Here is a 12,921-nt window from a genome sequence, read left to right as displayed (position 1 = left end):
CCTGTCAACAACTAGTGATGAAGCCAATCTCTCCTACACGTTGAGCCAGGAGAGATTGACATGCATATCATTAATGGTAGCTCGCTGTGTACATCCAAGGATCAGCCGTGCTGCCCTGTTCTGAGCCAATTGCATATATATATATATATTTACATACCGGTTTACTCATCTCATATGTACAGTTGACGTTAGAAGTTTACATATACCTTTGCCAAATACATTTAAACTCAGTTTTTCACAATTCCTGACATTTAATCTTAGTAAAAATTCCCTGTCTTAGGTCAGATAGGATCACCACTTTATTTTAAGAATGTGAAATGTCAGAATAATAGTAGAGAAAATTATTTATGATTTATTTCAGCTTTTATTTATTTCATTAAATTCCCAGTGGGTCAGAAGATTACATACACTCAATTAATATTTGGTAGCATTGCCTTTAAATTGTTTTACTTGAGTCAAATGCCTTCCACAAGCTTCCCAAAATAAGTTGGGTGGATTTTGGCCCATTCCTCTTGACAGAGCTGGTGTAACTGAGTCAGGTTTGTAGGCCTCCTTGCTCGCACACACTTTTTCAGTTCTGCCCACAAATGTTCTATAGGTTTGAGGTCAGGGCTTTTTTTTTTGAGGTCATGCATAAAAGGAAATACCCTGAGTGTACAAAACATTAAAAACACCTCCGTAATATTGAGTTGCACCCCCTTCTGCCCTCAGAACAGCCTCCATTTGTCGAGGACTCTACAGGGTGTCGAGTGAGGGGGGAGGCGGGGAAGGCATTGTGGAGTCAGGGAGAGTCATAGGGAGTTAGGGGAGATTCAGAGGGAGGCAGGGAGGAGTGAGGGGGAGGCAGGGAGGAGTGAGGGAGAGGCAGGGGAGTCAGAGAGGAGTAAGGGGGGAGTAAGGGGGGATTCAGGGGGAGGCAGGGAGGAGTGAGGGGGAGGCAGGGAGGAGTGAGGGAGAGGCAGGGGAGTCAGAGAGGAGTGAGGGGGGAGTAAGGGGGGATTCAGGGGGAGGCAGGGAGGAGTAAGGGGGAGGCAGGGAGGAGTGAGGGGGAGGCAGGGGAGTCAGAGAGGAGTGAGGGGGGAGTAAGCGGAGATTCAGAGGGAGGCAGGGAGGAGTAAGGGGAAGGCAGGGAGGAGTGAGGGGGAGGCAGGGGAGGCAGAGAGGAGTGAGGGGGGAGAAAGGGGAGATTCAGAGGGAGGCAGGGAGGAGTAAGTGGGAGGCAGGGAGGAGTGAGGGGAGGCAGGGAGGAGTGAGGGGGGAGAAAGGGGGGATCAGGGGGAGTGAGGTGGGATTCAGGGGGAGGCAGGGAGAAGTGACGGGGGAGTCAGGGAGGAGTGAGGGGGGAGTCAAGGGGAGTGAGGGGGGAGAAAGGGGGGATCAGGGGGAGTGAGGTGGGATTCAGGGGGAGGCAGGGAGGAGTGAGGGGAGAGTCAGGGAGGAGTGAGGGGGAGTCAGGGAGGAGTGAGGGGGGAGGCAGGGGGGAGTGAGGGGGCAGTCAGGGAGGAATAAGGGGAGTCAGGGGGAGTCAGGGAGGAGTGAGGGGGAGTCAGGTGTAGTCAGGGAGAGTCAGGGAGAGTCAGGGGGAGTCAGGTAGAGTCAGGGGAAGTCAGGGAGAGTCAGGGGGAGTCAGGGGGAGTCAGGGAGAGTCAGGAGGAGTCAGGGAGAGTCAGGGGGAGTCAGGGAGGAGTGAGGGGGAGTCAGGGGGAGCCAGGGGTAGTCAGGGAGAGTCAGGGAGAGTCAGGGGGAGTCAGGGAGAGTCAGGGGGAGTCAGGGAGGAGTGAGGGGGAGTCAGGGGGAGCCAGGGGTAGTCAGGGAGAGTCAGGGAGAGTCAGGGAGAGTCAGGGGGAGTCAGGGAGAGTCAGGGGGAGTCAGGGAGTGTCAGGGATAGTCAGGGGGAGTCAGGGGGAGTCAGGGAGGAGTGAGGGGGAGTCAGGGGGAGTCAGGGTGAGTCAGGGGTAGTCAGGGAGAGTCAGGGGGAGTCAGGGGTAGTCAGTTAAGATGCGCTGTGGAAATGAAGCTAGGGTTTTACTCTGACTTTCATCTCTCTCTCCCACAGAGACCCAGCTGAACTATTTTCCTCTTTCAGTTAGTGTAGGGATATTGTCTCCCGGTGTGCGAGCAGTGCTCCGGTGTCCCTAAGCCGACAAACACAGGCGGTGCTCCGGCGTCCCTAAGCAGACAAACACAGGCGGTGCTCCGGCGTCCCTAAGCAGATAAACACGGACGGTGCTCCGGCGTCCCAAAGCAGACAAACACAGGCGGTGCTCCGGCATCCCTAAGCAGACAAACACAGGCGGTGCTCCAGCGTCCCAAAGTAGACAAACACAGGCGGTGCTCCGGCGTCCCTAAGCAGACAAACACAGGCGGTGCTCCGGCGTCCCTAAGCAGACAAACACGGGCTGTGCTCCGGTGTCCCTAAGCAGACAAACACAGGCGGTGCTCCGGCGTCCCTAAGCAGACAAACACAGGCGGTGCTCCGGTGTCCCTAAGCAGACAAACACAGGCGGTGCTCCGGTGTCCCTAAGCAAACAAACACAGGCGGTGCTCCGGCGTCCCTGAAGAGCCTCTTAAAGAAGAAGTTACAGGTCTGTGAGAGCCAGAAATCTTGCTTGTTTGTAGGTGACAAAATATTTATTTTCCCCCATAATTTGCAAATAAATTCATTAAAAATCCTACAATGTGATTTTCTGGATTTATTGTTCTCATTTTGTCTGTCATAGTTGAAGTGTACCTATGATGAAAATTACAGGCCTCTCTCATCTTTTTAAGTGAGAGAACTTGCACAATTGGTGGCTGACTAAATACTTTTTTGCCCCACTGTATATTATGCCATTGTGCTTTCTGTTGCAGCATGTACAGTACCATCAGATTTGTCACACTAACCTCAGACTCAGACTGTTCTGCATTCAAGTCAAAAGAGACAATGAGTCATTGGGGGAGGAGAGGGTAGAGTATGGGGTCAACAGAGGTCAATGTTAAGGGTTATTGATGTAAGGTTAGGGGTCAGGGGTTAAAGGTTACCTGCGTGGCGCTCCATCATCATGAGGCTGGATGATGACCACCTTGACGGCGATGGAGGTTCTCAGCAGGTCGATCATCTGTTCGTGGGTCAGCGTTGCTACGGCAACCTTACAGATCTCCACCAATCGGCTACCCTGGCGAAGCCCCGCCTTCCAAGCGAACCCAAAGGCCTCAACGTCGGCCACGATGCCCTCGAAGTTGACGTGGAAACCCAGCTGGCACAGAGCGTTCCGACGCAGTGTCATCTCAGATGTCTCACAACCACGCGTCACTATCTGGAGAGAAGAAGAGAGAGAGTCAGTCCCCTGACTGGTCATGTTGCAGGACAATTGTTCATATCTGGATCAAAGGAAGAAGGAAGAGAACCACCTTGTAATTAATGGTAACAGTGGGTGAGATAGAGAAAGACACTAACACACTGAATAAATAGTTGAAACACAAAATCTCTTCCTGGGCTGATGTAGCATGTACACAAAGCAACACAGACACTTTTAACCATTCTGTTTACATCTGGCCCTTCTTTGGACATTGTGTTAACCAGCCTCCAGACGAGGATCAATGCCATACAACTCTGACTGGATGCAGTCTATCACAGTGCCATCCGTTTTGTCACCAAAGCCCCATTCACTACCCACCATTGCGACCTATACGCTCTCGTTGGTTGGCCCTCGCTTCATACTGGTCGCCAAACCCACTGGCTCCAGGTCATCTACAAGTCTCTGCTGGGTAAAGCCCCGCCTTATCTCAGCTCACTGGTCACCATAGCAGCACCCACTCGTAGCACGTGCTCCAGCAGGTATATCCCACTGTTCATCCCAAAAGCCAATTCTTCCTTTGGCCGCCTTTCCTTCCAGTTCTCTGCTGCCAATGACTGGAACGAACTGCAAAAATCTCTGAAGCTGGAGACTAATATCTCCCTCACTAGCTTTAAGCACCAGCTGTCAGAGCAGCTCACAAATCACTGCACCTGTACATAGCCCATCTGTAAACAGCCCATCTATCTACCTACCTCATCCCCATACTGGTATTTATTTATTTATCTTGCTCCTTTGCACCCCAGTATCTCTACTTGCACATTCATCTTCTGCACATCTACCATTCCAGTGTTTAATTGCTATATTGTAATTACTTCGCCACCATGGCCTATTTATTTCCTTAACTTACCTCATTTGCACACACTGTATATAGACTTTTTGTTTTGTTTTGTTCTACTGTATTATTGACTGTATGTTTGTTTATTCCATGTGTAACTCTGTGTTGTTGTTTGTGTCGAACTGCTTTGCTTTATCTTGGCCAGGTCGCAGAAGCAAATGAGAACTTGTTCTCAACTACCCTACCTGGTTAAATAAAGGTGAAATAAATAAATAAATAAATAATAATAATAAAAATAAATTAGGTAATATGCCAGGGAGATACAGTGCCTTCGGAAATAATTCAGACCCCTTGATAATTCCATGAGTTGTTGAATAATTGGAAATGGAATGGAGCTCCATGCGGTCAAGGTTGTTCCATGTGATCATGGTTTGATATAAATCTGTGAAGATAGTTCCATCTGATCATGGCTCTATATACATCTGTGAAGGGAGTTCCATGTGATCATGGCTCTATACAAATCTGTGAAGGGAGTTCCATGTGATCATGGCTCTATATAAATCTGTGAAGGGAGTTCCATGTGATCATGGCTCTATATAAAACTGTGAAGGGAGTTCCATGTGTCATGGCTCTATATAAATCTGTGAAGGGAGTTCCATGTGATCATGGCTCTATATAAATCTGTGAAGGGAGTTCCATGTGATCAATAGGGTTTTAGCCAGCTTCACTGCTGAACTGTAATACTCAACACTAACCAATACAATAGGGTTTTAGCCAGCTTCACTGCTGAACTGTAATACTCAACACTAACCAATACAATAGTGTTTTAGCCAGCTTCACTGCTGAACTGTAATACTCAACACTAACCAATACAATGGGGTTTTAGCCAGCTTCACTGCTGAACTGTAATACTCAACATTAACCAATACAATAGGGTTTTAGCCAGCTTCACTGCTGAACCGTAATACTCAACACTAACCAATACAATAGGGGTTTAGCCAGCTTCACTGCTGAACTGTAATACTTAACACTAACCAATACAATAGGGGTTTAGCCAGCTTCACTGCTGAACTGTAATACTTAACACTAACCAATACAATAGGGGTTTAGCCAGCTTCACTGCTGAAGACATCTTAACTTTTTTTGAATGAACTCAGTTCGACTTTCAACTTACTCTTTGTTGTAATAGTAGAATGCACAAGGTGCAACTACGAAATTGCATAGTGCATCACTTGTCATATTAGTCATTGCAGACCTTAGATATTTATGTCTTGTTAGTCATTGCAGACCTTAGATATTTATGTCTTGTTAGTCATTGCAGACCATAGATATGTATATCTTGTTAGTCATTGCAGACCATTGATATGTATATCTTGTTAGTCATTGCAGACCATTGATATGTATATCTTGTTAGTCATTGCAGACCATTGATATGTATATCTTGTTAGTCATTGCAGACCATTGATATGTATATCTTGTTAGTCATTGCAGACCTTAGATATTTATGTCTTGTTAGTCATTGCAGACCTTAGATATTTATGTCTTGTTAGTCATTGCAGACCTTAGATATTTATGTCTTGTTAGTCATTGCAGACCATTGATATGTATATCTTGTTAGTCATTGCAGACCTTAGATATGTATATCTTGTTAGTCATTGCAGACCTTAGATATGTATATCTTGTTAGTCATTGCAGACCTTAGATATGTATATCTTGTTAGTCATTGCAGACCTTAGATATGTATATCTTGTTAGTCATTGCAGACCTTAGATATGTATATCTTGTTAGTCATTGCAGACCTTAGATATGTATATCTTGTTAGTCATTGCAGACCTTAGATATGTATATCTTGTTAGTCATTGCAGGCCTTAGATATTGAAGCCGACAGAGATGATGACAAAGACAGGGTCGCCTCCCTTCTAGTCCTTAGGAAACTGTGCAGTATTTTGTTTTTTATGTATTATTTCTTACCCTGTTAGCCCAGAAAATCTTAAGTGTTATTACATACAGCAGGGAAGGACTTAGATTTGTGTCTATTAGGTAGTTATTGTGGAATTGTTAGATTACTAGATATTAGATATTACTGCACTGTCAGAACTAGAAGCACACGCATTTGGCTCCACTGTCGCTCAGATATTCTATGAACACACATAAGACATGGCCAAATGTGTAGAATTGCAGGAAATTCGTTTTTAAAAATCGCAAATAAATTCTCTGCCAAATGGCAAAATGGTGTGGAAATGAGCTATAAACCTGCAAAATGGTCTCTGCCACCAACAATAGGGGGTTGAACAGGACAATGTTTGTTCCCAATGATGTACGCGGGCATGAGTGAAAAAGCACTGCTCTACAGGGTTAGGGAACCGAACTAATGGAGTGATCTGTTATGATAAACTGAACTAATGGAGTGGTCTGTTATGATAAACTGAACTAATGGAGTGGTCTGTTATGATAAACTGAACTAATGGAGTGGTCTGTTATGATAAACTGAACTAATGGAGTGGTATGTTATGATAAACTGAACTAATGGAGTGGTCTGTTATGATAAACTGAACTAATGGAGTGGTATGTTATGATAAACTGAACTAATGGAGTGGTCTGTTATGATAAACTGAACTAATGGAGTGGTCTGATATGATAAACTGAACTAATGGAGTGGTCTGTTATGATAAACTGAACTAATGGAGTGGTATGTTCCTGTTATGATAAACTGAACTAATGGGGTGGTCTGTTATGATAAACTGAACTAATGGAGTGGTCTGTTATGATAAACTGAACTAATGGAGTGGTATGTACCTGTTATGATAAACTGAACTAATAGAGTGGTATGTTATGATAAACTGAACTAATGGAGTGGTCTGTTCCTGTTTGTTTCTCCTCCACTCACTGATTGCAGCTCAATGTGAGATAGTAGACGGAGCACTTTAGCAGCCACAATAACACTCCCCTTAAAACGGTCTGAGGTTTCAGAGGCTGAGAGTCACACTCACTCCAACCTGCATCAATCACTCTGCAGATTAGTGGGGTCTAGTGGGTCAAACTATCCTGCTGAAAATCCAAACAGAGAGAGCATGTAGGTCTGCTCTGCTGGGATTAGTAGGAACACAGCTGATTGACTGACTCAGGTGAATATAGTTGTTTATCCAAACTCAGCCACCCCTGGTGGTTTTATTTACCTACAATCTAAACAATCACTCTGGGTGGCTAGTGTGTCAACATAGTGCAGACTAGTGCGACACAGGATGGGCTGAACCACTAGTTCATCAAAAGCTGGGCTGAACCACTAGTTCATCAGGGGCTAAACCACTAGTTTATTAAGAACTGGGCTAAACCACTAGTTTATCAAGAACTGGGCTGAACCACTAGTTCATCAAGAACTGGGCTGAACCACTAGTTCATCAGGGGCTGAACCACTAGTTTATCAAGAACTGGGCTGAACCACTAGTTTATCAAGAACTGGGCTGAACCACTAGTTTATCAAGAACTGGGCTGAACCACTAGTTTATCAAGAACTGGGCTGAACCACTAGATCATCAAGAGCTGGGCTGAACCACTATTTTATCAAGAACTGGGCTGAACCACTAGTTTATCAAGAACTGGGCTGAAACACTAGATCATCAAGAGCTGGGCTGAAACATTAGTTCATCAGGGGCTGAACCACTAGTTCGTCAAGAGATGAGCTTAACTATTTGTTCATCAAGAACTGGGCTGAAACACTAATTTATCAAGAGCTGGGCTGAACCACTAGTTGTTTATCCAAACTCAGCCACCCCTGCTGGTTTTGTTTACCTACAATCTAAACAATCACTCTGGGTGGCTAGGATGGGCTGAACCACTAGTTCATCAAAAGCTGGGCTGAACCACTAGTTCATCAGGGGCTAAACCACTAGTTTATTAAGAACTGGGCTAAACCACTAGTTTATCAAGAACTGGGCTGAACCACTAGTTCATCAAGAACTGGGCTGAACCACTAGTTCATCAGGGACTGAACCACTAGTTTATCAAGAACTGGGCTGAACCACTAGTTTATCAAGAACTGGGCTGAAACACTAGTTTATCAAGAACTGGGCTGAACCACTAGATCATCAAGAGCTGGGCTGAACCACTTGTTTATCAAGAACTGGGCTGAACCACTAGTTTATCAAGAACTGGGCTGAAACACTAGATCATCAAGAGCTGGGCTGAAACATTAGTTCATCAGGGGCTGAACCACTAGTTCGTCAAGAGATGAGCTTAACTATTTGTTCATCAAGAACTGGGCTGAAACACTAATTTATCAAGAGCTGGGCTGAACCACTAGTTTATCAAGAGATGGGCTGAAACATTAGTTCATCAAAAGCTGGGCTGAACCACTAGTTCATCAGGGGCTAAACCACTAGTTTATTAAGAACTGGGCTAAACCACTAGTTTATCAAGAACTGGGCTGAACCACTAGTTCATCAAGAACTGGGCTGAACCACTAGTTCATCAGGGACTGAACCACTAGTTTATCAAGAACTGGGCTGAACCACTAGTTTATCAAGAACTGGGCTGAAACACTAGTTTATCAAGAACTGGGCTGAACCACTAGATCATCAAGAGCTGGGCTGAACCACTAGTTTATCAAGAACTGGGCTGAACCACTAGTTTATCAAGAACTGGGCTGAAACACTAGATCATCAAGAGCTGGGCTGAAACATTAGTTCATCAGGGGCTGAACCACTAGTTCGTCAAGAGATGAGCTTAACTATTTGTTCATCAAGAACTGGGCTGAAACACTAATTTATCAAGAGCTGGGCTGAACCACTAGTTTATCAAGAGATGGGCTGAAACATTAGTTCATCAGGGGCTGAACCACTAGTTTGTCAAGAGATGAGCTTAACTATTTGTTCATCAAGAACTGGGCTGAAACACTAATTTATCAAGAGATGGGCTGAAACAGTAGTTTATCAAGAGCTGGGTTAAACCCCTAGTTCATCAGAGGCTAAACCCCTAGTTCATCAGGGGCTAAACCCCTAGTTCATCAGAGGCTCAACCACTAGTTCATCAGAGGCTCAACCACTAGTTCATCAGAGGCTCAACCACTAGTTCATCAGAGGCTAAACCCCTAGTTCATCAGAGGCTAAACCCCTAGTTCATCAGAGGCTAAACCCCTAGTTCATCAGAGGCTAAACCACTAGTTCATCAGGGGCTCAACCACTAGTTCATCAAGAGCTAGGCTGAACCACTAGTTCATTAAAACTAGTTAGGGATAGGCGGGATGCAAATGTCTCAACTGGCCGATTGCTGCCAATTGCCAGGGAAAATGCAGAGCGCCAGATTCAAATACAATACTATACAATTCAAACTTTCATTAAATCACACATGTAATATATTCAATTAAAGCTACAATCGTTGTGAATCCAGCCAACATGTCAGATTTTAAAAATGCTTTTTGGTGAAAGCATAAGAAGCTATTATCTGATGATAGCACAACAGTAAACAAAGGGGTTAGCATATTTCAACCCTGCAGGCGCTACACAAAACGCTGAAATAAAATATAAAACATGCATTACCTTTGACGAGCTTCTTTTGTTGGCACTCCAATATGTCTCATAAACATCACAATGTGTCCCTTTGTTCGATTAATTTTGTCCATATATATCCAAAATGTCCATTTATAAAGCGCATTTGATCCCCAAAAAAACAGCTTATAAAAACGCAACGTCACTAGAAAATATTTCAAAAGTTGCCTATAAACTTTGCCAAAATATTTCACACTACTTTTGTAATACAACTTTAGGTATTTTTAAACGTTAATAATCGATCAAATTGTAGACGGGGCAATCTGTGTTCAATACAGGAACGAAAACAAACCAGCGCCACTTTTCACGTCTTGCCGCAGCTCACAAAAGTGTACCCATTTCCTAGTTGGCCTACTTCTTCATTGCACAAAGGAATAATCTCAACCAAATTCCAAAGACTGGTGACATCCAGTGGAAGCGGTAGGAACTGAAAACAGGTTCCTAAGAAATATCTCTGGGCAATGACAAGGAGGGAACAGAGAGAGGCAAAACAAAAAAGTTCTGAACAGTTAGTCCTCCGGGTTTTGCCTGCTAAATAAGTTCTGTTATACTCAAAGACATGATTCAAACAGTTTTCGAAACTTCAGAGAGTTTTCTATCCAAATCTATGAATAATATGCATATCTTATATTCTTGACATGAGTAGCAGGAATTTGAAATTGGGCACGCTATTCATCCAAAAGTGAAAATTCTGCCCCCTAGCCCCAAGAGGGGCTGGGTTGAACCACGAGTTGATTAAGGGCTGGGCGAAACCACTAGTTGATTAAGGGCTGGGCTGAACCACTAGTTGATTAAGGGCTGGGCTGAACCACGAGTACATCAGTGCATCAAGGTCTGGGTGATGCATGACGGTTCTGAGCCAAATGTATAGCCAGTAGGTTAACAAAATCTCTGGAAGAGGGTTGGAGGGAGATAGCTGCTGAGGAAACTATTCTATATGAGTTGGAACAACTGCTATTCAGGATAAATTCAAATGTCCTTCAATTAGTTGTTCATAGGTTGTAAATGTCTCAGACTGGGTTAGGGTTAGGCTTGTAAATGTCTTACACTGGGTTAGGGTCAGGTTTGTAAATTTCTCAGACTGGGTTTGGGTTAGGCTTGTAAATGTCTCAGACTGGGTTAGGGTTAGGTTTGTAAATGTCTCAGACTGGGTTAGGGTTAGGTTTGTAAATGTCTCAGAGGGTTAGGGTTAGGGACTATAAAATACTGTAGAGGATGGTAGAGGACTATAGAGGATGATACAGGACTATATAGGACTATAGAGGACTGTAGAGGAGTATAGAGGCTTGTAGAGGACTATAGTGGACTGTAGAGGAGCATAGAGGCTTTAGAGGACTATAGAGGACTATATATGAGTATAGAGGCTTATAGAGGACTATAGAGGACTATAGAGGATGTATCAGGGGACTATATAGGACTATATAGGATTGTAATTTACTATATAAGACTGAAGAGGATGGTGGAGGACTATATAGGACTATATAGAACTGTAGAGTAATATATAGAGGACCATAGAGGACCTTAGAGGATGGATCAGGAGACTATAGAGGACTATATAAAAGATGCCTCAAAGGACTATAGAGGACTGTAGAGGATGGATTAAATTACTATAGATGACTGTAGAGGACTATAGAGGGCTGTAGAGGAGTAAAGAGGCTTGTAGAGGACTATAGAGGACTGTAGAGGATTATAGAGGACTGTAGTGGACTATAGATGAGTATAGAGGCTTATAGAGGACTGTAGAGGCCTATATATGAGTATAGAGGCTTATAGAGGACTATAGGGGATGAAGCAGAGGACTATAAAGGACTTAGAGGACTATAGAACCTATAGAGGACAGTTGAGGGCTATAGAAGACTGTGAATCATGGGATCAGAGAACTACAAATGGATTGTAGAGGACTTTAGAGGAATATAGAAGGTTATACTATAGAATACTATAGAGGATTAGTGAGGACTGTAGAGGACAATAGAGGGCTATATAGGACTCAAATGACTATAGATTGCTGAAACAACAACACAGGTACTCACAGGTCCAACGGCCACATATATACAGGTACATATATCCATTATCCTATAGAGGCCAATACAGGACTAAAGAGGACAATAGAGGACTAAAGATGACTGTAGAGGACTGTAGAGAACAATAGAGGACTATAGAGGACTATAGAGGATTATAGAGGACTGTAGAGGGCTGTAGAGAACAATAGAGGACTAAAGAGGACAATAGAGGACTAAAGAGGACAATAGAGGACTAAAGAGGACAATAGAGGACTAAAGATGACTGTAGAGGACTGTAGAGAACAATAGAGGACTATAGAGGACTATAGAGGATTATAGAGGACTGTAGAGGACAATCGAAGACAATCGAGGAATATAGAGGATTGAAGAGGACTGAAGAGGACTGAAGAGGACAATAAAGGACTATAGAGGACTGTAGAGGCCAATAGAGGACAATAGAGGATTATAGAGGACTGTAGAGGACAATAGAGGACAATAGAGGACTGTGGAGGATTATAGGGGATTGAAGAGAACTGAAGAGGACTGTAGAGGACCGTAGAGGACTGTAGAGGCCAATAGAGGATTATAGAGGACAGTAGAGGATTATAGAGGAGTATAGAGGACTGTAGAGGACTATAGAAGACTAGAAGACTGTAGAGGACTGTAGAGGACTGTAGAGGACTGTAGAGGACAATAGAGGACTATAGAAGACTGTAGAGGATTGTAGAGGACAATAGAGGACAATAGAGCGCTATAGAGGATTATAGAGGATGGATAAGATGACTATACAGGACTATACATTATGGGTCTCGTCCTGTGTGTTGTTATTACGGGTCTCGCCCCGTGCATTGTTATTACGGGTCTCGTCCCGTGTGTTGTTATTACGGGTCTCGTCCCGTGTGTTGTTATTACGGGTCTCGTCCTGTGTATTGTTATTACGGGTCTCGTCCCGTGTATTGCTATTACGGGTCTCGTCCTGTGTGTTGTTATTACGGGTCTCGTCCCGTGCATTGTTATTACGGGTCTCGTCCCGTGTATTGTCATTACGGGTCTCGTCCTGTGTATTGTTATTACGGGTCTCGTCCCGTGTATTGTTATTACGGGTCTCGTCCTGTGAGTTGTTATTACGGGTCTCGTCCTGTGTGTTGTTATTATGGGTCTCGTCCTGTGTATTGTTATTACGGGTCTCGTCCTGTGTGTTGTTATTACGGGTCTCGTCCTGTGTATTGTTATTACGGGTCTCGTCCTGTGTATTGTTATTACGG

General features: G+C 44.1%; 1 protein-coding gene across 1 annotated transcript in view; it reads right to left on the bottom strand.

Moving 5' to 3' along the window:
* Positions 1 to 12,921, bottom strand: part of LOC109884963 (signal-induced proliferation-associated 1-like protein 2) — a gene marked incomplete in the record, with an annotated part of 384,885 nt that overhangs the window by 176,114 nt on the left and 195,850 nt on the right. Inside the window, 1 exon segment of the mRNA XM_031799971.1 lies at positions 3,022 to 3,296. Coding sequence (XP_031655831.1) covers positions 3,022 to 3,296 — 275 coding nt within the window.

This window comes from Oncorhynchus kisutch, linkage group LG20 (assembly GCF_002021735.2).
Source record: "Oncorhynchus kisutch isolate 150728-3 linkage group LG20, Okis_V2, whole genome shotgun sequence".
Classification (NCBI taxonomy): Eukaryota; Metazoa; Chordata; class Actinopteri; order Salmoniformes; family Salmonidae; genus Oncorhynchus; species Oncorhynchus kisutch.
Note: the sequence above shows the minus strand (reverse complement) of the source record. Positions and strands in the feature narration are given on the sequence as shown.